Below are 24,683 nucleotides of genomic sequence, written 5' to 3'. Positions count from 1 at the left end.
TGGCGATGACGGAGATGGAGACGGTGGGGATGGCGATAGTGGTGGTAGTAGTACTGATGGTGGTGGTAGTAGTACTGATGAGGAGGAGGATGGTGGAGGTGGCAGTGATGATGGTGATGGTGTGGCTATGGTGGTGGCGATAGTGATGGTGGTGGCAGTAGTAATGATGAGGATGATGGGGATGATGATGGGGATGGTGGTGATAGTAATGAAGATGGTAGGAGTAGTGATGATGAAGATGGTGGTGCTGGTGATAGTGATGATGATGGTGGTAGTAGTACTTATGATGAGGATGATGGTGGTGGTGATAGTGATGGTGAGGATGATGGTAGTGGTGATGGTGAGGATGATGATGGTGGTAGTAGTGCTGAAGTTGATGGTGATGATGACAGTGATGATGGTGATAGCAATGGTAATAGTAGTGATGACGAGGATGGTGGCGGTGACAGTGTTGGGGATGGTGTGGTCGTGGTGATAGTGATGGTGGTGGCAGTCGTAGTGATGAGGAGGATGAGGACGATGACGGTGATGGTGGTGATAGTCACGACGATGAGGTGGTGAGGGCAAGGATGATGGTGGGAGAGGAGGAAACGACCCAGTTGGCTCCCAGTCTCCGTTCTGGCTTCATTCACTCTCTTCCTTTCCTTTGAAAGCCAAGCGCAGCCTGCTACGTGCTGGGGAAAGCCCTCCAGTCTTTCTAGCAAACGTGAGTCAGAGCTCGGTAGACCCAGGATTTATTATTCCATGTTTCTTCTCTCTCGCTTCTTTAAAAAAGATCTCCGGTAGGAAGCGCACGGTCAGTTCAGGCCATTAGCATTCTCGCAGGCTGGTGAGATTCCCCGGGGGTGTCGCTCCTGGGTTGCTTCCGTAACAGTCTTCTCCAGCTTCTGAACCTCCAGCGCCTCTGCGTTGCTTTTACCGTTTGCTGCACAGATTCCCTTTCCTGCTAAATCAAAAAATTCCCCGGCAAGCAGGATCATGTCAGAAGGCAGCTTTGGGGAGGCATCAGCTTCAGCCCGGGCTGCTTCATAAATACTGCATTTGTCTTCTGCTCCCCACCGGATGCCCAAGGAGGGCGAAAACCAGGCGCTTCCTTTGGCTTCGGGGCAAGAGACTCGAAAGGCACCTGGCTGCACGAGCTAAATCCCCTCGAGGATTAATGCAGCCAGATCCCATTGAGGGTCACGCTTCCAACTTTTCCTTTGGCAACTTTTAGATTTTGTTTGTTTCTTTGTTTGTTTTTACAAAATCAAGAGTTTAAAGAAAAGATATTTAGCAGTTGGGAGTAAGACTCCTGCTATAGTAAGCAGGATACATATTTTGGGTCTAGTTACAATTCTCTGCTTTCAGCTCACTTTTTTCAATTCATGAGAAGGAACAATAAAGCTAAGATTCCTTCCTTCTTTCCTTTCTCCCTCCCTCCCTCTCTTCTCTCCCCTTTTCCTTCTCTTCTTCCTTCCTTCCTTTCCTTCCTCCCTCCCCCTTCCTCTCCCCTTTTCCTTCACTCTCCTTCCTTACTCTCCCCTTTTCCTCTTCTCTCCTTCCTTCCTCCTTTCCTTCCTTCCTTCCTCCCTCCTTCATCTCCCCTTTTCCTTCTCTTCTCCTTCCTTCCTTCCTTTCCTTCCTCCCTCCCTCCCCCCTCCCTCTCCCCTTTTCCTTCTCTTCTCTCTCCTTCCTTCCTTCCTTCCTCCCTCCTTCCTCTCCCCTTTTCCTTCTCTCTCCTTCCTTCCTCTCCCCTTTTCCTCTTCTCTCCTTCCTTCCTCCTTTCCTTCCTTCCTTCCTCCCTCCTTCCTCTCCCCTTTTCCTTCTCTTCTCCTTCCTTCCTTCCTTTCCTTCCTCCCTCCCTCCCCCCTCCCTCTCCCCTTTTCCTTCTCTTCTCTCTCCTTCCTTCCTTCCTTCCTCCCTCCTTCCTCTCCCCTTTTCCTTCTCTCTCCTTCCTTCCTCTCCCCTTTTCCTCTTCTCTCCTTCCTTCCTCCTTTCCTTCCTTCCTTCCTCCCTCCTTCCTCTCCCCTTTTCCTTCTCTTCTCCTTCCTTCCTTCCTTTCCTTCCTCCCTCCCTCCCCCCCTCCCTCTCCCCTTTTCCTTCTCTTCTCTCTCCTTCCTTCCTTCCTTCCTCCCTCCTTCCTCTCCCCTTTTCCTTCTCTCTCCTTCCTTCCTCTCCCCTTTTCCTCTTCTCTCCTTCCTTCCTCCTTTCCTTCCTTCCTTCCTCCCTCCTTCCTCTCCCCTTTTCCTTCTCTTCTCCTTCCTTCCTTCCTTTCCTTCCTCCCTCCCTCCCCCCCCTCCCTCTCCCCTTTTCCTTCTCTCTCCTTCCTTCCTTCCTTCCTCCCTCCTTCCTCTCCCCTTTTCCTTCTCTCTCCTTCCTTCCTCTCCCCTTTTCCTCTTCTCTCCTTCCTTCCTTCCTTCCTCCCTCCTTCCTCTCCCCTTTTCCTTCTCTCTCCTTCCTTCCTCTCCCCTTTTCCTCTTCTCTCCTTCCTTCCTTCCTTCCTCCCTCCTTCCTCTCCCCTTTTCCTTCTCTTCTCTTCTCGCCTTCCTTCCTTCCTTTCCTTCCTTCCTTCCTTCCTCTCCCCTTTTCCTTCTCTTCTCTCTCCTTCCTTCCTTCTTTCCTTCCTTTCTCTCCCCTTTTCTCTCTCCTTCCTTCCTTCCTTCCTCCTTTCCTTCCTTTCTTCCTCCTTCCTCTCCCCTTGTCCTTCTCTCTCCTTCCTTCCTTCCTTCCTTCCTTCCTTCCTTCCTTCCTTCCTTGCTTCCCCTTAATCCCCAGGACTTGGTCAGTACACATTTTCTTAAACAGGGCAGGAGTTGGAGCTTAAACCTTTTGTTATGGGGTTTGGTGGGGTTTTTTTTGTTCCTTGTTTTGCTTTTTTGCTTTTACCTGCTTGCATGAAGCGGAAGAGGGAGTCAGCAAAATTTCCTTGAACATGTCCTCCTGTAGAATGAAAGGTGGATGGGATTTTAGCACCGTATGGAAGGTAAATTCCACAAAGAAATTAAGCAAGCTCTATGTCTCCAGCAAAGAACAGTGACTAGATACATGGGACTGAATAAGCCTCATTGGCTTGGCAGTGCCAAGCTATAAACCATGATTTACGAATTGCACTGGGTAGGTTGGCACAATAAAAATTCTGTGTCCTTATTACACACTTAATCAAATGTATTAGAAAAGACATGCCAAGCTTGGTTATTTAAGCTTGGATAGGTTTTGTGTGTGTGTGTGTGTGTGTGTGTGTGTGTGTGCGTGTGTGTGTGTGTGTGTGTGTTTTAATCTGATGTACAAGCCAGTTTGCTTAGTTCATGGCTTCACATTTATTTTTTATTTATTTTATTTATTTTATTTTAATTCCATTTATATCCCGCCCTTCTCCAAAGACTCAGGGCAGCTTACAAGCTTAGCAGTAGCCTTCATTCTATGTATATGCCTGCTTATTAGGGCTTTCACACACACCCCAAGCGGCATTATTACAAAGTCAGCTTATTGCCCCCAACAATCTGGGTCCTCATTTTACCTACCTGGGAAGGATGGAAGGCTGAGTCAACCTTGAGCCTGGTAGGACTCGAACCTGCACTAATTGCAGGCAGCTGGTGTTACTTAAGGAGGCATTAGCCCACTGCTCCACCAAAATGCAGAAAATGGGTTAACCTAGTAGATACATTAATTCCCACACTGGATGAATGGACACCAAAGGTGATGGAGTTGGCAGAGATGGCAAAATTGACTGGTTTAATTAAAGAGAAGAATTTATCTAGCTTTGACTCCGTTTGGAAAAGACTTCTGAGTGGGGAAAAATTTGAAACTCTAATTTTAGTTTTCGCGGGTTAGAATGACTTTGTTGTTATAGACATAACTTGAAGCAATTAGACATGAAAAGCAAAAGGTTGAGGCTGTAGCTTTTTTTTTTTTGTATTCTACTGCCCTGAAAAAAGGCAGAAGTCACTACTTTTCACTTTTCCCTTCTTTCTGCGCTTCTCTGACTTTCTAAACTGTTCTTTCCATTTTATCTCATAATAATTAAAACAAAATCAAAAAGAAAATGGGTTAATTTAGTAATCAGATTAGGTCGGTTGCATAAATACTTAAATCAAACTAACCACTTAATGATATAGAAAAACATCCAGCTCCAACTCAGTTTCTGAGAGTAATAATAATAATAATAATAATAATAATAATAATAATAATAATAATAATAATAATAATAATAATAATAATAATAATAATAAAGTTGGAAGGGACCTTGGAGGTCATCTAACCTAACCCCCCTGCTCAGGCAGGAAACCCTGTACCATTTCAGACAAATGGATGTACAATTTCTTCTTTAAAACCTCCAGTGATGGAGCATTATTCTCACTGTCAGGAAATTTCTCCTTAGTTTTAGGTTGAATGTCTCCTTGATTCTTTTCCAGAACTAAAAAAATGTCAAAATCTTACCTGTTGGTGGGACGTATTGTGCAGGAGGTGGCAAGAATCTCAAAGCCGGACGGCGCTTGAAATCTGCAACAGAGTAATTGGATTTTATTTTTTTTAGGGGCGAGAATGAACATTAAAGCATGCCTTCTTGCCAGCACAGGCAATATTTGGGGGGTTATGCGATGGGCAGGGCGACAAAAGGGGGGATAAGAGTCAAAAGGGCTATCAACCTTCTCCTTCTCACCCCTCTTTTTTTACAAACCTACATTTTGCAAGTTTTCTTGAGTAGAGGAAAGGGACAAAGACTTTTTTAGCAAAGGTCCGAATTGATTTCTTGCGAAATATTAAACAATGGTTCTTGGGTCATAGCATGCTTTCTCAACCTTGGCCGCTTTAAGATGCGAAGACTTCAACTCCCAGAATTCCCCAGCTATCCATGTTGGCTGGGGAATTCTGGAAATTGAAGTCCACACGTCTGGCCAAGGTTGAGATAGCATGCCTAGGGCCATCATTTCCCCCTCCTGGCTCAGTGGAAGGACCACAGGAGCCACGGGCCAGCTTCCCAAACTGGCCCATGTCCCTAAGAAAGACTGGATCTCCCAAATATTTTATTTTAACCTAGCCGGGCTGGTCAGCCAATGAAAGAGAAGAGTTTACCCACCACCTATCAACTCTTGCTCGGCGAAAAAGAGAACAGCTTGACGGAAAGCCATTTCTGGGGTCAACGACATCAGCCTCTGGAGATTATTCCCACTAGGTTTACCGCTGGTTGATTTCAGAACCTCAGAGAGACCGACAAAGGCTCCGATCCGTCGCAAGGCACAAATGAGGGCAGGGCGGGACATCAGCAGCTTGAGGCTCTCTTGCCAGGATTTATCTCCAACTTCAAACGGGCTGAGTTCCTTTGCCTGCATCCTAGTCAGATGAGGCAACCACTTGAGGCCGAGCAGCTCAAAGGCCGAATCTTCTTCTGCCAAGAGATCACCACAAATTACAGGTCATCCTCAACTTAGCAGCACAATTGAGCCCAAAGTTTCTGTTGCTAAGCAAGACAGAATGAATTTTGCTCCATTTTATGAACTTTTTTTTTGCCACGGTGTCAAGTATCAAAGAAACTTATTCTGCTTCAGCCATTTTTGTTTCTTAGCTTGCCAACAGACCCGGTGGGAGGGGGGGATGTTTGCGGAACTGGGAATCAAGGTCATTGCAGAACTGGGAACCGGGAAAGTTTTTCTCATAACAAATGTCTGACACGTAATTGGGGAATGGACCTGCACTATCAGAGGGGAAGGGGAGGGGGGTTTCTACGCTTTTAATTTACTGTTCTGTCGCCATTTTCACCAGAGCTGGTTTTCTATTCATCAGTGCCGATATGCTGTACTCAATAAAGTTTTGCATTAGAGATTGGAATGTCTCAGCTGGGCTTGCTTTGTTGGGATCATCAGTCGGAACCTTCACACACAATTGTTAAGTGAATCACTTCAGTCGTTACGTTAGCAACGCGGTTGTTAAGAGAATCTGGCGTCCCCATCTGACTTTGCTTGTCAGAAGGCCGCAAAAGATGATCATAAGGTCTTAAGGGAATTTCTCCTTAAATTCCCCCCCAGTGATATCATAATCACAGTGAGATTATAAAGACCTAGTCACTGATCTGCTCTAACAATTTCTTTTGGGGGAATGTGTGATAGGTTGTCCCATATCACTCAAGAGGGGGGAAAAACCTGAGGCTGATTTTAAGAAGTCTGACAAAACAGCTCTCTTGGGGCTTAGAAGATTTCTGCAAAGAGAGTAACAATTGAAGTTAAGTGCTCTTACACCAAAGTATACATAATTATGGGTTTTTAGGCCGTCCCTGATAATGCTTTCCTTGAAAGGAGATTAATTATAGATGTAGAGAAAATGTTACTCTCAGCCTGACACACTAAGGAACTTACTCATGATTTCTGTTTGCAAACTGGGATCCTTTTGTGTTGTGCCAGACATCTGGGGCGCCCAAGATTGTTCTCCTGCTGGTGAGGTTGGCACATCTGTACCTTGTACACGGTGGCTTGAAATTCAGTGTCAGTCTTTGCTCATTATCTTGGAGTTAAGTCAAGAACAGGGTGCAGTTCCAACTTGGGAGTTTGCTGTTCGACAATCAATTAAACTCAGAACTTTGAAGGGAGGGGAAAAAAAGATGCTGGCTGCATTCACACCCTGAACTAAACCCTAATGTGTTGTGTTTCCTTTGGGCCTTACTGCAATATGGGAGCCAGCCAATGTGTTTGTAAACGATGAGTTGTGGTCGGCCACGTTGTCTGTCTACAGACAACGGAGGTGTATTAATAAATATTAACAAACTGTGGCTTAGCCATAGCACTGCAGCTTCTGGAATCTAGAGCTTTTTGCAAGCTCAAATAAGTCGGAAAAAGGGAAAGTAACCACGGAATCTGTGGTGCTCTCTCATTTCGGCTGTTTTCTTGCACACCTTGTGGAAATTAAGGAGTTTTCATCATGTCTCCTGACTGTAGTTGGTATTCAGAAGACCGGTAGAGCACACCCATGAACACCAGCTAGCAGTCGGAAGATGTGATGAAAACTCTTTAATTGCACAATACAAGGACAAACTCAGTCATAGTTTCAACTGAGAAACTGTGAGTACCCTAAAAAGCAAAAGTAAAGATTTCCTCTATCTGGTCATATGTGAGTCTAGGGGCTGTGCTCTTCTCCATTTCCTAGCCAAGGAGACAGCATTGTCCAAAAACACTTCCATGGTCAAGTGGACAGCAGGACTATACAATGAGGTGCAGAAATGCTACCTTCCCTCCTAAGTGGTACCTATTTACCTACTTTCATTTGCATGCTTTCAAACTGTTAGGTTGGTAGGAGCTGGGGCAAGGAACAGGAGCTCACCCTGTCACACGGTGCTTAGGTCTTGAACTGCCAATCTTCTGGTTGACAAACCCAGTGTCTTAACTGCTAGGGCTTTTGGTGGCAAACCTATGGCACACGTGCCAGAGGTGGCACGCAGAGCCCTTTCTGTGGGCACCATCGCCCCAGTCCTAGGCTTTCAGCTGGGTCTTATAAAACCTTTTCGCTTTAGTGCAAAAAAAAAAGGTTCAATCAATCAATGTCAACTTCTCGCAAGAAAAAAAAGATCTCACAAAGTTGGAATTGATTGAACTTTTTAGTCCCGCTCGTTCTGCCGTCACCACTGCAGCCACATCCACCTAATGGACCACGCCTACCCAATGGGCCACACCCAATGGGCCACACCCACCCAGCACCCGATGATACATAAGTGGGTTTTGGGTTGCAGTTTGGGCACTTGGTCTCTAAAAGTTCTCCATCACTGTGTGCTAGGCCATCAACCCCTATTGAGTTAAAGCTAAATCTAAAAACATTAAGGGAATTCTTAAAGCTGGGCATGCAGACAAATCAATCATTGCTAGACACATTGAGATAAACTACATTTATGCACGATTCCAAAGAGACAGTGAAAAGCTAAAAAAATGAAACAAAAAGACCAGCAGCCAACAGCCAAAGAAGCAGGGATTGACACCAGACAAATAATCAAGCAGAAAACAATACTCTGCTGAAGGAATTATCAAGCAGACAATCAAGCCTTTGGGGTTGCCTTGCTTAGAAGTGGTGGAAATCTGGCTGTAGGGAATGAGACTTTCTGTTGTGATGTGTATATTGCTGGTCGCCCAACTCTGGCTGGCTAAGCAAAAGATGAAACCGACAGTTTTGATCACAACTGTGGATGTCCATATTAAACTAGTTCCTGCCTTCACTTCCCACATTTAAATTTAGGGTCACATGCAAATCCAGTTTGTATCGAAGCTGCAGGGTTCCATTTTTGGTCGCGCAGAAGAGTGAGAATTACCCAGAGTGGGAGCTTCCTGCTGCCCAAAGCCGGACGTGAGAATCTGATGAAGAAAATCACCAGCACTCTTCAGAGCATCTTTGCCAGTGAAACTCAACAGGACAACTTGCTCGAGATCGGGATCGGTGGCATACCTCCGCCTGGCTACAACGTGCATGGGAATATCGCAAGGGCTCGGCACGGCGCTGAAATTACCACCTAATCAAAGAAAGAGCGACGATCCATCAATCCTTTATTACAGTCGCAGACCAGAATTGAAAATTAAAACTTTAAAATTAAATAGAACAGAACAAGCCAGCTTAGTGGTTAAGGCACTAGGTTAAAAAGTCAGACATCTTGATTTCAAGTCCGGCTACAGTCATGAAAGCCGGCTGGGTGACCTTGGGCCAATCACCAGGAGATGGTGAGTTCTAGTCCCGCCTTAGGCATGAAAGGCAGCTGGGTGACCTTGGGCCAATCACCAGGAGATGGTGAGTTCTAGTCCCACCTTAGGCATGAAAGGCAGCTGGGTGACTTTGGGCCAATCACCAGGAGATGGTGAGTTCTAGTCCCGCCTTAGGCATGAAAGGCAGCTGGGTGACCTTGGGCCAATCACCAGGAGATGGTGAGTTCTAGTCCCACCTTAGGCATGAAAGGCAGCTGGGTGACTTTGGGCCAATCACCAGGAGATGGTGAGTTCTAGTCCCACCTTAGGCATGAAAGGCAGCTGGGTGACCTTGGGCCAATCACCAGGAGATGGTGAGTTCTAGTCCCACCTTAGGCATGAAAGGCAGCTGGGTGACCTTGGGCCAATCACCAGGAGATGGTGAGTTCTAGTCCCACCTTAGTCATGAAAGCCAGCTGGGTGACTTTGGGCCAGTCACTTTCTTTCAGTTCAACCCATCCCACAGGGTTGTTGTGAGGAAAAATAGGAGGAAGTTGTGCTGGATATAGTTGCTGCTCTGGTTTATTTGTAAAAATAATAAAGGTGGGTTATGAGCAAATAAATGAAATAATAGCACAGTACAGCTAGTGGCGAGACCGTTGATGGGCAGCCAAAGTTTGCCTGATTTTCCAGTCGATGCTGCAGAATTTAGTTACAGTCAGAGAAATTGTATCGTAGTGATCCGATCGTAGCAGCTGTGGGTCAGGTTTACTTAGAACCTTACCCATTTCTTTCTACGAAGAAAATGGACACAAAGCAGGCAATTCATTTCCCCACGCAGAATTTGCAGTCATAGATGTGAAAGAGCCACACCCAATCCTTCTAGTAGCACTCAGCATGTATGCAGCATTTGGTAGCTTCAAGATGGGGACTGTGAGGTGGCTTAAGGAATTAATCAGCTTGGAAGGGGAATTTTGTTCGCACGTAGCACTCATTTTTATTCCAAGGGACCCATCTTTGTCTGAAAATGCATATCTGGTTGGCAATTATGAATCCAGATTTATTACAACCTTTATGACTTATTGATGCATTGGCGCACAGTGCACTCCAGACAGTGCTCCAAGCCGGGCGTGACTTGTTGGCACATGCCCAGGAATAATGACTTTTAACTATTGATTTTCATCTGAAATGTAAGTTGTCTTTATTGCTAAAACCATAAGCAGGAAACATTTCAAAATGAAAATATATCTACTGATTAATCCCAGTTAACTGGCTCACACATGCCCCATTTTAACAGCATATAATACAGCTTGTTTGGTTTAAAGCTTGGGGCAAGGTGTGAATCCATTCAGCTGGGTCAAGAGACCAGGGTTAACGAAACTATAGCCAGCCTTAAATATTAGGAGCAATCATGTAGGTACTGGACCCTTCTGATCCCATTGTACATTAATTTCAATTATTAAAAAACTTGTGATGCTTAATATTGTAATGCTTTTAACACTCTCATTGTTTTATATTGTATGTTATAGAATAGAATAGAATAGAATAGAATAGAATAGAATAGAATAGAATAGAATAGAATAGAATAGAATAGAATAGAATAGAATAGAATAGAATAGAAATAGGACAGATTATAGAATAGAATAGAATAGAATAGAATAGAATAGAATAGAATAGAATAGAATAGAATAGAATAGAATAGAATAGAATAGAATAGAATAGAATAGAATGGAATGGAATGGAATGGAATGGAATAGAGCTGGAAGGGACCTTGGAGGTCTTCTAGTCCAGCCCCCTGCTCAAGCAGGAGATCCTATATTGTCTCAGACATGTGACTGTCTATTCTCTACTTAATAATCTCCAGTGATGGAGCGCCCACGATTTGGGGAGGCAAGCTGTTCCACTGGTTAATTGTCCTCACTGTTAGGAAGTTTCTCCTTAATTCCAGGTTCCTTCTCTCTTTGATCAGTTTCCAACCATGGTTTCTCGTCCTTCCCTCTGGTGCTTTGGTGAACAACCTGCCCCCCACCTCTGCCTTGTGGCAGCCCCTCTGATACTGGAATGCTGCTATCATGTCTCCCCTATTTCTTCTTTTCTTTAGACTGGCCAGACCCAAGTCCTATGACATTGTAAGCTGCCAAGAACCTCCTGATAGTGACTTGGGCATCATACACATTTAATGAATTAATAAAAGAAATACCTCAACTTACAGCCATTCATTTAGTGACCATTCAGAGTTACAACAGCATGGGAAAAAAAGTGATTTACGACTGGTTTTCACACTTATGACCATTGCAGCATCCCCCACGGTCACATGATCAAAATTCAGATGCATGGAAACTTGACGGTTTCACTGACCCAAAGTTGGGTGATTCCCCAATGTAAAAATGTGACAGCCTCAAGTTTTTACTTTTACATGCTAATATGTCCTAACCATTTCTATCACCGAGAAACCTATTGAATCAGCAAAACCCAAAGCCAAAGTTTTATTTTTTTCCCATCTCACGATACGTACTGACCCAGTCATAAAGTGACTTATTTTAAGACGTGTAAATGTTCCCTGGGCACATTTGTGTTGCACAGATAAAGGAGACAAAACTCTACTTCAGGGCCGGTTTCTTGCTTCCCTTTCGCATTGTGGACTGACATGAGTTTTGGAAGCTGCACATCCCTTAGTGCTTGGCAAACGTTGAGTATTTCCCTCTCCTCCGCCTGAGTAGTCAGCTAGGCTGAACATGAGCAAACGGTCACATCATGTCCAGGACTTTATCCGCCGGCATCAAGTTCCCTTCGTCCTGTGCGCTCCCACAGGGAGGGTCTTCTCAGGGTGCCAGCGGTAAAAGACTGCCAGCGGATAACACCCAGGGGGAACCAGCTGCCTGTGGAGCTTAGGCTTAGCCTAGGCTGAGAGGTTTTTTTTTTCCCCTCAGGGATCAAATTTAATTATTTTAACTGTTTTTAACTCTTGTATTGTATTGATGCTTTTAAATACTTTGTAAACCGCCCTGAGTCCTACAGGAAAAGGGCAGTATATAAATTCAATAAACTTAAACTTAAACTCAAGCTGTATATGGAATCAACTCTTAGAATTAGAAAGCTGTCCTGTTTCCAGATTTAAAAAGAAGGAAATAATTGTACAACTCACCCAATATTCCCTCATGCATACTACAACTTCAGTGTATACTCAGAAAGGAGAATTGGGAAAGTTTTTCTCTCTGCCAATCATTTCGTCCTTGTTGAATTGTATAACACACTGCATAATACACTTTCCCTTTAATTAAGAGATTAATTAAGAGATTGCCGGCGGACGACACCCAGGGGGAGGGCCTTCTCAGTGGGTGTGCCTGCCCTGTGGAACCAGCTGCCCGTGGAGCTGAGGACTGCCCCTGACCTTCGTTCATTCCGCCGGGACCTGAAGACCTGGCTCTTCGAGCTTTCCGGCCCAGGCTGAGAGTTTTTAATTGGGGTTTTATATTTTTAGGGATCAATTTAATTATTTTTTAATTGTTTTTAACTTTTGTATTGTCGATGTTTTTTAAATACCTTGTAAACCGCCCTGAGGCCTACGGGAAAAGGGCGGTATATAAATTTAATCAACTTTAAACTTTCAGCTCCAGCAATCTTCCTTCTCAGTCCTTAAAAGCTAACACACTTAGTAGGCAAGATCTTAATTTACCTCCCTCCCTTTTTTTTCTTTTTTCTTTTTTCTTTTTTCTTTTTTGATAAACTCACCCAGTTCCTCCAGGAAGCTTTCAGTGTAAGGAACCACATGGAAACATTGGTTGGGATCCGGTTTGACCCCGGAATTCAAATTGGATTGGATCTCCTCCAGGAAGCCCTTTTCTGTTATTCTGTTCATCAGTCCTAAATAACATAAAGGTAAAGATTGTTAAGGAACTTGTTGTGCAGAGGTCTCCTTGTGCTACCAAAGAGTTGCACAGACAAGGAAGGGTACTGAGAGCAGTAAGAGTCACACAGTAACCACAAGAGTACACTGAGTTGTAAAAGCAAAAAGTAGTTTACTTTTGAGGTGGTGTAAGAACAAAAATGCACGGTCAAATATAAACAGTCAAGGTCATACACAATAGCAACAGTCCAAGGAGTAATACAAAATACAAAGTCTTCTTACCGGTCCAGAGGTCAATACACAGTTCAGGTTTATCACAGTAACAGAGCAAAAATAGTAATAGTAGAGAGCAGTGAATTGAGAGAGAGAGAAAAGCTACGTTACTAGCTCCCTCTTATGGCCATGAGAACACTTACACACCCATTGGCCAATTAACATGTTAAAGACATAACATCATGGTTAATACATTTTCAACCCAACATTGTAGGCTAACACCATATGCCTAACAGTTTCTTGGCTGAAGGAGGCAGCGTTGTCCGAAGACACTTCTGGGGTCATGTGGCCAGCATGACTATATGTTGAGGCACACGGAATGCTGTTACCTTCCCATCTAAGTGGTACCTATTTATCTACTCGCATTTGCCTGCTTTGGAACTCCTAGCTTGGCAGGAGCTGAGGTAAAAACAGGAGCTCACCCCATCGAGAGGCACTCGGGTCTTGAACCCGGGCTACCTGCTTTCCAGCTGACAAGCTCAGCATCTTTAACCGCTCAGCCATCGCCCCCACCCCCCCAAAATAACATGCATCATAGGAAATACTAAAGTAATACGATTCCCCATCCACCAACTTTCACTTACTTTATTAATGTGACTTTGTTCTGTGGATTTGGTCACTTGGGACACCTATGCGTCCCACCTCATTCCAAACCGTAATTTGTTTTTACCACTATGAACCAAGATAAAACGCCAACCCTAGTTTTCCTTAATATCTCATGGCCATTATGCTAAACCAGTGGTCCTCAACCTGTGGTCTGCAGACCCCTGGGTCCGCGAACAGTTGAAGAGAGGTGATGATTTAAATCTCGAGTTAAGTCTTGGAGGGGGGCTGTGGACATGGTCTGGGGCCACAAAAGGTATTTAAAGGGGCGCTGGGGTGAAGAAAAGGTTGAGAATCGCTGTGCGAAACTATAGCTTAGCATAATGTGGGGATTCAATTACTGGCCTGATTCAGGTTATGATTAGGGGACTGGAGGCTAAAACATATAAGGAACGGTTGCTGGAATTGGGTATGTCTAGTTTAATGAAGAGAAGGACGAGGGGGGACATGAAAGCAGTGATCCAATATCTCAGGGGCTGCCCCAAAGAAGAGGGAGTCAAGCTATTCTCCAAAGCACCCGAAGGCAGGACAAGAAGCAAAGGATGGAAACTAACCAAGAAGAGAAGCAACTTAGAACTAAGGAGGAATTTCCTGACAGTTAGAACAATTAACCAGTGGAACAACCTGCCTCCAGAAGCGGTGAATGCCCCAACACTGGAAGTTTTTAAGAAGAGACTGGACAACTATTTGTCTGAAATGGTATAGGGTTTCCTGCCTGAGCAGGGGGTTGGACTAGATGACCTCCAAGGTCCCTTCCAACATGATTATGATTATGATTAACTGCCTTTATTATTTATATACAGTAAATAACACAAGACATACCTATTGGCCCAATTCAAAATGTTTCTTTTGTTTTAACCTGCCTTCTTGCATGAACACGGAAGATGGTGGATGTAGGGGAAGGGGTGGCAGAATCTGGGGGCAGAGTCAATAAAGGGATCAGCCTAGAATCCCTACATAGTCGTAAGTGAACTAAGTGCAACCTCCTTTGAATTCCCTTGACCCTTATCTAACTCCTGGCAGCAGTTAACCATTAGCTGAGGAGATCCCCGTAGCACTTTAGCAATAAATCAGTTGAACTGGACCTGATCTTTTGTGCCTGTCAATGGTTTATTCAACATGGAGTGATTCAGCAAGCAAAGGCACAGTGGTGCGCACCAACGCAGCCGCTGTATCGGGGAATGGTCAGTAAGGTCCCATACAATGCTCATGTCACAGTGTGTGTATATCCATGATTTACTGAATGATCACAATTGGTCAGTTTGGACCGTACAATACATCATCAGCCGCTTTTGTGATTTAGGAACACGCTAAGCCAGGGGGGTCCTCAACCTTGGCAACTTTGAGACTTGTGGACTTGCAACTCCCAGAATTGCTCAGCAATGCTGGCTGAGGAATTCTGGGAACTGAAGTCCACAAGTCTCAAAGTTGCCAAGGTTGAGGACCCCTGCGCTAGGCTACCACCAACCTACACTGGGGCACAGTGCAACGTGTGAGCTCAGCTATTCTTGAAGACGCTTCACCTTTCTGCAATGCCGGGGCGTGAAGGCTTGCGTTTTCCTTCCTCAGCAGCAAAGCCAGACAATGCAGGTATGCTTGGGGGAGGAGGTGAACCTCTGAACCTCTGCTTTCTGGTATACCTGAAGGCTTGCAAGGACAAAACGCCGTTGCCTGTAAAAGACACAAACCAGGGATTTCAAAATGGCTAATTCATTCAAGTTCACCTCAGTGATCATCAAGATGAAAGGGTTAGGGAAAGGGTCAAGGAATTAAATATTATACCGGATAATGGCTCCGTTGTACACACACACACGGTCGGGCAATTGTCCTACATGAGGGGGAAGGCTGGGGGGAATCGGCAGAAATGCAGCCATCCAGCAAAAAAGCTTAGAATTGGTCTCTAATGGGCTATTCCAGGGGTAGGCAACCTCGGCTCTTTTATGACTCATGGACTTCAACTCCCAGAATTCCTGAGTCAGCTATGCTGACTCAGGAATTCTGGGAGTTGAAGTCCATGATTCATAAAAGAGCCAAGGTTGCCTACCCCTGGGCTATTGGCTTCATAAAAGTTAAATGCAGCATCAATCATTAAGTCGGGATAGTAAGGGCTGTTGCAGCAGCCATTGGCTGCAGAGAAGTGGCAACTTGCCTGCTTTAATAGCATAACAAGATGTCCTGCTGGTATTGCATAAATATTGATGGAAGCTGTTAATTATGTGGGGGGGGGGGCTAGGGGGGAAATGCTGCAGGACTGTACCATTTTGGAATTCAAGGAGCCAACTGCACAACTGGATTTTCCTGAAATTTCTCTACCAAGAAATTTGTTCTGGGAAGGAAGGAAGGAAGGAAGGAAGGAAGGAAGGAAGGAAGGAAGGAAGGAAGGAAGGAAGGAAGGAAGGAAGGAAGGAAGGAAGGAAAGGAAGGAAGGAAGGAAGGAAGGAAGGAAGGAAGGAAGGACTGTGGGGTCCCAGGTGCCCTCAGAGCTGGGTGGTTTCCTTGCAGACATCTCTCGACCAAACTAGGGAACATTATCAGTGTGAGGAGGAGGAGGAGAAGGAAGGAAGGAAGGAAGGAAGGAAGGAAGGAAGGAAGGAAGGAAGGAAGGGTCTTGTTCATCTGAGCTATTTGGCCTTTGATGGCTCTCCCAAAGGTAAAGGGGACCAGACAAGCAATTGTATTTTTTTTTAAAAAAAAAAAAGAGAGAGAGAGAGAGAGAGAGATGAAAAGAGAAAAATGCATTTAATGCATTTTATACAATTGCTTCCTATGTAGTTGATCATTTTCCCTCCTTGCGCCCATTAAAAATTAGTTTGGGGGCAGCATTTGGAAAAGAGCAGGACGCCGTCTCCGGGGGGGGTCCTCCAATATTTTTGAAAGCCATTCACAGAATTAGGGCCACAGCACTCCGAAGCTTTGGGTTTCAGAGAGATGAGCTTGGCTCTGTCCACGCTCAACCAGATCCCAGTCTGAGATCAGCAAGATTGCAGCTGGAGATCGGTGCCTGAATTCGGCATAGAGTGCAAGGCTGATTTTCCAAAGGAGATTCCATACTGTCGATGATAAGAAAGCTTGCAGACGTATAAAGATATTTCGTGGGATGGAAAAGACAGCAAGACAAACATCCGGGGGGGGGGGTGTCTTTGCACCACCAAGTAGCAGCTTCTTGACAAAGCAACGTCAAAACTGTCATGAGTCATGATGGTGAATCATTTGCCTTTTTGGAATCTTTCCGGAACCTTTCCGGAATATAAAAATTTATGGGCTAATTATAGCCTTTCCCAATCTGGCGCCCTCCAGTTGTTTCTGATGACATATTTCGCCATCATCCTCAAACAATATGGCCATGGCTCATTAGCCTGGAAGAGGCCAAGCAGCATTTCACATGTACGGAAAAACCCTCGGAGCCTGGAAGAGCACTGAGACATAACATGATACGTTTGGTCTGAGTTGAATACAGAGAGTCGCCATCTCTGGTTCTCCAGAGGTTGCCAAATCACAATTCCCGGCATTGACACTACTCTCCTACTTCCTATAAATATTAGGAGATCTGGTTCAGCAACATCTAGAGCAGGGGTCTTCAAACTTGGCCCTTTTATGACTTGTGGACTTCAATTCCCAGAATTCCTCAGCCAGGCACGCATGTCTGGCTGAGGAATTCTGTGAGTTGAAGTCCACTAGTCATAAAAGGGCCAGGTTTGAAGACCCCCTGTTCTAGAGAAACACAGCCGATCCACCCTGAGTTTAGCACCTGGGTCTTCAAACTTGGCCTTTTTATGATTTGTGGAATTCTGGGAGTTGAAGTCCACAAGTCATAAAAGGGCCAGGTTTGAAGACCCCTGGTTTAGTATGTCATGCAAACCTAAGGACTGCGATTTGGAAATTGTGCTCCAAGAATTAGAATACTAGCAAATCCAACCAACCAACCAAGGTTTCATCCACAAGCTGTAGGGTTTTAAGAAGAGACTGGTCAACCATTTGTCTGAAATGGCATAGGGTCTCCTGCTTGAGCAGGAGGTTGGACTAGAAGACCTCCAAGGTGCCTTCCAACTCTGTTATTCAGTTACCTGTAATTATAACATAGAGTTACATGTGAACCTGCAGAGGTTGGTGGCTTCTGCAATGGGCTCAAGGAATAACCGCGAGAAACAGGAGGAAGAGTGAATTGAGCCGGAATAGAATAGAATATTAGAGTAGAGTAGAGTAGAGTATAGAATATTAGAGTAGAGTAGAGTAGAGTAGAGTAGAGTAGAGTAGAGTAGAGTAGAGTAGAGTCGAATAGAACTGGAAGGAACCTTGGAGGTCTTCTAGTCCAGCCCCCTGCTCAAGCAGGAGTACCTATATTGTCTAGTCTCTTCTTAAAACTCCCCAATGATGGAGCACCCCCCGCTTGGGGTGTGTGTGAAAGCCCTAATAAGCAGGCATATACATAGAATGAAGGCTACTGCTAAGCTTGTAAGCTGCCCTGAGTCTTCGGAGAAGGGCGGGATATAAATGGAATTAAAATAAATCAATAAAATAAATAAAATTTCTGGTGGCAAGCTGTTCCACTGGTTAATTGTCCTCACTGTCAGGAAGTTTCTCTTTAATTCCAGGTTGCTTCTCTCCTTGATCAGTTTCCAACCATTCTTTCTTGTCCTGCCCTTTGGTGAATAACCTGTCACCCTTAGCCTTGCGAGATCCTGTTAGTATAATTTTGTAATAAAAGTAATATAAGTGTTCCTGTTTTTGGTTTCCAAGTTTGGTCTACCTTGGAGGACTGGCATCAGTGTTGCTAGTCTCCGTAGGCTACTCCCTTCCCTCCTTCCCTTTTCTTCATCCTGAGAAGCCGGGAGGGTCATGCCTGACACGCTGTCTCAAATTACATTTCTGTTTGGGACTCAAGATTTCTCTTATCTAACTACTGCACTGTCTTGGCTGTGACTCTTCCTCCTCATTCCTCCTCTTCATGACTCTTTGGAGATCAAAACCAGGAAGACGTAAGTCTCTGTTTGGCTCAGTGGGCTGTCATTCATCCTAGCAAGACCCCACGGATTGGGGACACAGTATTGGCCCAGTAGTGCCTCGACCCGAGAGGGCAGGCGAACGGAAGGAGAAGAAGCAAAGTCAAGAAGCTCCAGGGATTGGCAGTCTTTTTGGAGAGGGTGATGCGGGCAAATTTACGGCGACAGCCACCCTTACCTGGCTTGCTGACATACAGAGTCTGTGAGCCTGGTGGGGTGACAGTTGCAGCTGTTTGATTCCTTGCAGAAGAAAACCTCTCTGGGTGCAGGTAGAAATCACCAGGCCGTAGCTATGAGGAGGCACAGCAGGGGACGCCAAGAGAATGAGGTCTCCTGGGAAACAGGGTGGGCAAAACAGATGGAGATCATTAAAACGGCTCCAAAGAGCTCTTCCGTGCCCACCGGGGAGATCCTTTCATAAGTGACTAACCCCAGAGGTGAAGAAAATAACGGCGTTAGGACCTGAGGTCAACCCCTTCCTCTTTTATTTCTGAACCCACCGTCCTTATGAAATGGGAAAAGACAAAAATTGACAGAAAGCATTCAGGCCCACCTGTTATCCTAACCTTTTTTCTTTCTTTCTACAAGCAGCTGCACTTAAGTCAGTCAGTTAGTACTAACGGTTTGCGTTTATGATCAAAGCTGGCAAAATAGATCCTAGTTCGGTGATCCGGACCTTGTATTTAATGACGGAAGCTTTCGCCTTCTTCTAAAATCACCCTCAGGCTTCCGAAGGTCCAGTCGGTCAGCAGTGATCATTTTAAAAATAAAATAAAATAATTTAAAAAAAGGTTTCACATTACTCCTTTGGTCTTTAGGACGTCATACTGTACAAAGCCCCACCGATCCAGTTGATCAGTTCTTTAACCCACCAGGTCTTAAAGCTGAGGGGGGCCTCAAACTGAGCCCTCCTGGATCGCCAGGAGAAATGAAGCAGGAATTTATAGTAAAGGACCACCGCAGAAAAAGCAGAAAAGTTCATTTCTCCAAAGAGCTGTGACCTAAGGGAGGAGCCTCAGTTTCCCTGGAGTGTATTGGGCTTCAACCGAACAACCTTTTGTGGTGGACACCAGGGTTGATGGAAGCCGAAGGGCCGCCGTGTCTTGCAAGCCTGTCTTTTCTTCATCACCGTCGGCTTTTTGGAAGGAGGTCCTGGGAAGATCAAGAGGGGAAAAATAAAACAGTCATGAAACAGATTTCCCCGAGCCAGTTTCCTTTCTCCATTGTCTGTTTCAAAGACGCTCTTCTTCCAGATGGGACTCCAACGGAATGACAGAATGACGGAAGAGTTGGAAGGGACTCAGAGGTCTTCTAGCCCAACTCCACCAGCAGGCCCTTTCAGAATGAGAGAATGCCAGAGTTAAAGGGACAGATGCAATCAAGTCCAGTTGAGCTTTCTCAACTCGCTTGGGGAAGAGGTTTAGCAAGCATCGATCCCTACTGCTTTCCCGGTCTGGATTCTTCTACTATTCCTTTTCCGCTTGATTTGGGGGAGATCTGGGTTTATGCTGAAGGACAAAGATTTTGGGCAGAGCGGTGGGTTTAGAGCCCTGGTGGCACAGCGGTTAGAGTGCAGAATCGCAGGCTAACTCTGCCCACTGCCAGGAGTTCAATCCTGATTGGCTCAGGATTGACTCGGCCTTCCATCTTTCCGAGGTCAGTAAAATGAGGAGCCAGATTGTTGGGGGCAATAGGCTGACTCTGTAAACCGCTTAGAGAGGGCTGTAAAGCGCTATGAAGTGGTATACAAGTCTAAGTGCTATTGCTATTGTCCTTCCTTCCTTCCTTCCTTCCTCCCTCCCTCCCTCCTTCCTTCCTTCCTTCCTCCCTTCCCTCCCTCCCTCCCTCCCTCCTTCCTTCCTTCCTTCCTTCCTTCCTTCCTTCCTTTCGATCCTGACGGGCTCAAAGTGGATTCAGCCTTCCATCTTCCCAAGGTCAGTAAAATGAGGATCCAGATTGTTAGGGGCAATACACTGTACACCGCTTAGAGAGGGGCTTGGTGGAGCCTTGGTGGAGCAGTGGGCTAATGCCTCCTTAGGTAACACCAGATGCCTGCAATTAGTGCAGGTTCGAGTCCCACCAGGCTCAAGGTTGACTCAGCCTTCCATCCTTCCGAGGTAGGTAAAATGAGGACCCAGATTGTTGGGGGCAATTAAGCTGACTTTGTAATAATGCCGCTTGGGGTGTGTGTGTGTGAAAGCCCTAATAAGCAGGCATATACATAGAATGAAGGCTACTGCTAAGCTTTTAAGCTGCCCTGAGTCTTTGGAGAAGGGCGGGATATAAATGGAATTAAAATAAATAAAATAAATAAAATAAAGCACTACGAAGTGATATACAAGTCTAAGTTCTATTGCTATTGTCCTTCCTTCCTTCCTTCCTTCCTTCCTTCCTTCCTTCCTTCCTTCCTTCCTTCCTTCCTTCCTTCCGATCCTGACGGGCTCAAAGTGGATTCAGCCTTCCATCTTCCCAAGGTCAGTAAAATGAGGATCCAGATTGTTAGAGCCAATACGCTGTAAACTGCTTAGGGCTGTAAAGCACTATGAAGCAGTATATAAGTCTAAGTGCTATTGCTATTGCCCTTCCTTCCTTCCTTCCTTCCAATCCTGACCAGCTCAAGGTGGACTCAGCCATCTATCCTTCCACGGTCGGTAAAATGAGGACCCATTTACAGGTTGACTCTGTAAACCATTTAGAGAGGACTGTGAAACACTGTGAAGCAGTATATACAGTAAGTGCTATTGCTATTAGAAGTCCGGAACTTCAGTAATCTTTCCATTCAGACCTTTCAGAAAACACACAAAAAAACCCAGGAGATATGGTATATTACAGTCAACCCTTCTACCTGATTTAGAGCAAAAGCTTTCCAATCGGCCTTGAAACCCATTAATTTTCTTGGGAAGGGACGGTGGAGCAAATTGACCAGCATTAGTGAAAAAACAAAATCCAATGAAATCTTTGCCAGGTTTTTGTCCTCCATCACGAAAGAGAGAAAGTTAAGAAGAAGATTATAGCTTTCATTAGCCATCCATCTGTTTAAACTTTTAAAAGCAAATTCTTCCTCTGGCATGGGATGTCCAGATGAGACAGCCCATCAGAAGTGAAATTTTGAATCGGTTAATTGAAACTTTCTAATTCCTTAGAAGTATGTGCCTGGGTGATCGACCGGAGACTGCCTCTAATAAAACAGTTGTGGGATTGTTCTGTTAAGTGCTTCATTAATTAGCAGTAATTTCTATTCCTTTTTTTTCCATTCTCCTTTTTCATCTTGTTTTAGCCCTATTTTGATTCGGGTGTATTGACAGCACAGCAGAATGAAAAAGAAAAGAAAAGACAGATCTTGAAAGATTTTCCTTCCCAAAGAGCGACTGATTCTTTTTCTTAAATATTATCTAAGCCTTATGCTTCCTTCACTGTCTCAGCAGGTCACCTGCATTTCAGTGAAATGCAGATTGATCTACATTGAAGTGATTAATCCGCCAAGCAGCATAAGATTCAGCAATGAAATGAGTTTGCAGGCAGGCGCAGAGGAAGCTCCACTCTCTGAATTGAAAGAGACTGTTGACCCCTTCCCTGTTCAGGGCAGGGACCCAAACTAGAGGCTCCCCCCAAGAGGTGGAGATCCAGCCTCAGCTTGAAGAGTGTCAGGGAAGCAGCTGGTTCCATTGTGAAACTAGGCTTAAAAGTTAGGATCTACCTGCTAACAAGTACCCTAGCTTTGTTCTCCCAAGACGTCATAGCACTGGCTTCCCACAAACTGTTTTCATTTATTTATTTATTTATATCCCACCCTTATTTTTTACAAAGGTGGGAAACATACATAATTCTCCTTCCTCCTCCTATTTTCCCCACAACAACCCTGTGAGGCAGGCTGGGCTGAGTGATCGGCCCAAAGTCACCCAGCTGGCTTTTATGCCTAAGGTGGGACTAGAACTCACCATCTCCTGGTGGCTGGTCCAAAGTCACCCAGCTGACTTTCATGCCTAAGGTGAGACTAGAACTCAACGTCTCCTGGTGATTGGCCCAAAGTCACCCAGCTGGATTTCATGGCTAAGGTGAGACTAGAACTCACCGTCTCCTGGTGATTGGCCCAGAGTCACCCAGCTGGCTTCCATGGCTAAGGTGGGACTAGAACTCACCGTCTCCTGGTGATCGGCCCAAAGTCACCCAGCTGGCTTTCATGCCTAAGGTGGGACTAGAACTCACCATCTCCTGGTGGCTGGTCCAAAGTCACCCAGCTGACTTTCATGCCTAAGGTGAGACTAGAACTCAACGTCTCCTGGTGATTGGCCCAAAGTCACCCAGCTGGATTTCATGGCTAAGGTGAGACTAGAACTCACCGTCTCCTGGTGATTGGCCCAGAGTCACCCAGCTGGCTTTCACGCCCAAGGCTGTACTAGAACTCACAGTCTCCTGGTGATTGGCCCAAAGTCTCCCAGTCTGCTAGATTCGAATACCTAAGACAAGACTAAAACTTCCACTTTTAGCCTGGTGCCTTAACCGCTAGGCCAAACTATCCCTTCTTTGAACATTCTAGACCCATCCAGGAGTGTCACCTTGGTTTGTGACGCTCACGGGCAGGATTCCCATCTCCTCTGGAAAGCGTCTTCGCACCGGGCGCTCTCCCGCCAAACCAAAAGCACAGCTCTCTATGCACCCGGCTCTCTGTGCGAGGGGAGTAGGCCAAAGGCTCAGCTCTGCTTGAGCAGTAGAGAGCGTTGATTGAGCAGCTGTCGGTCACCCTGGCCAGCTGTGGGTCGGAGGGGCCCAGGATGTCTTGAAGGACGCTCCGTGCATTCGATCCTCTCAGGCTCAAAGCAAGCATGGCGGATGCTTTCCCTCGTGCATAGCAAGAAGGCAGAGTCACTGCGGAAGAGGAATTCCAAAGGCAGTCAATGGGACATCTGTTAAAACCAGCATGGATTCAATTTGTAAGCTGAAGCAACTGTGCGATGTATTCGTAAGGAAAAAATAATTGAGCTGTCCTTGGTGCTCTCTGAGCTTGGTTGCCTTCTTGCAGACATTTCGTTATCCAGTGCTAGCACTGATGATGTTACCTAGTTGGGTAATGAAATGTTTGCAAGAAAACAACCAAGCTCAGAGAGCACCAAGGATCCCACAGTCCTCCTCCTCCTCCTCCTCCTCCTCCTCCTCCTCCTCCTCCTCCTCCTCCTACTCTTTGCAACTCCTACTCCTCCTCCTTGCAAATCCTACAACTTTCTAGCACTGATGCTGTTACCTAGTGTGGCAATGAAATGTCTGCAAGAAAACAACCAAGCTCAGAGAGCACCAAGGATCCCACAGTCCTCCTCCTCCTCCTCTTCCTCCTCTTTGCAACTCCTCCTCCTCCTCCTCCTTGCAAATCCTACAACTTTCTAGCACTGATGCTGTTACCTAGTGTGGCAATGAAATGTCTGCAAGAAAACAACCAAGCTCAGAGAGCACCAAGGATCCCACAGTCCTCCTCCTCCTCCTCCTCCTACTCTTTGCAACTCCTCTTCCTCCTCCTTGCAAATCCTACACCTTTCTAGCACTAATGCTGTTACCTAGTGTGGCAATGAAATGTCTGCAAGAAAACAACCAAGCTCAGAGAGCACCAAGGATCCCACAGTCTTCCTCCTCCTCCTCCTCTTTGCAACTCCTCCTCCTCCTCCTGCTTGCAAATCCTACACCCTTCTAGCACTGATGCTGTTACCTAGTGTGGCAATGAAATGTCTGCAAGAAAACAACCAAGCTCCGAGAGCACCAAGGGATCCACATTTCAACCCTGAGCTGCAAATATTCTCTTCTAAAGACAATTGAATTCTACAGGGCTTACTCTCAGGTATGTGCACTGAGGTGCCCTTAAGTCAAGGTAGAGCCTGCATTCATGCAGTTTTCTTAGCCAAAGAAGAGGTCTGCTACTGTCCTCTGCTGTCTAGCCAACAGCCCCGAAATACTTAGATGCTAACCTTTTCAAGCGCCACCCAAGGCCAACTCCACTTAGCTTCTGAGTTCAGTCAAGTTGATTAAGTAGCATGACTGAAAAGTCAAAAAACTGTTATAAATACAGGCCAGTTGCCAAGCCTCTGAATCGCGATCACGTGATCTTGAGGATGCTGCAGTGGTTGTAAGTGTGAAAAAGCCATGTCACTGTTTTCAGACACTGTTGTGTTTTTGAAGGCTCACTAAATGGATGTATTCACTATTTCTCGAGTTTGTGAAAATGTAGCTCTTTTCAGCTCCGTTTCTGCATCTACACCTTATTCTCTATGCCCGGGATCCCCAACCCCCAGTCTGTGGACCGGTACTGGATCACGGCATGCCGCAGAAAAAAAAAAGCAAAGCCCC

The 24,683-nt window shown here is 45.5% G+C and overlaps 1 protein-coding gene across 1 annotated transcript in view; it reads right to left on the bottom strand.

The window, feature by feature from the left end:
* DNAAF8 (dynein axonemal assembly factor 8) overlaps window positions 1-24,683 on the bottom strand; it is a gene marked incomplete at its 5' end in the record, with an annotated part of 107,772 nt that overhangs the window by 38,827 nt on the left and 44,262 nt on the right. The window contains 11 exons of the mRNA XM_083372434.1: window positions 76-618; window positions 873-1,099; window positions 2,869-2,922; window positions 4,420-4,482; window positions 5,060-5,368; window positions 8,267-8,464; window positions 12,357-12,494; window positions 14,877-15,024; window positions 18,532-18,686; window positions 19,408-19,505; window positions 22,910-23,219. Of these exons, the coding sequence (XP_083228560.1) occupies window positions 76-618; window positions 873-1,099; window positions 2,869-2,922; window positions 4,420-4,482; window positions 5,060-5,368; window positions 8,267-8,464; window positions 12,357-12,494; window positions 14,877-15,024; window positions 18,532-18,686; window positions 19,408-19,505; window positions 22,910-23,219 (2,243 nt within the window). The remainder of the gene's footprint in view (window positions 1-75; window positions 619-872; window positions 1,100-2,868; window positions 2,923-4,419; window positions 4,483-5,059; window positions 5,369-8,266; window positions 8,465-12,356; window positions 12,495-14,876; window positions 15,025-18,531; window positions 18,687-19,407; window positions 19,506-22,909; window positions 23,220-24,683) is intronic.

Source organism: Vipera ursinii, assembly GCF_947247035.1.
Source record: "Vipera ursinii genome assembly, chromosome: 13".
Taxonomy (NCBI): domain Eukaryota; kingdom Metazoa; phylum Chordata; class Lepidosauria; order Squamata; family Viperidae; genus Vipera; species Vipera ursinii.
The sequence above is the reverse complement of the archived record's forward strand: the minus strand, read 5'-3'. Positions and strand labels throughout refer to the sequence as shown.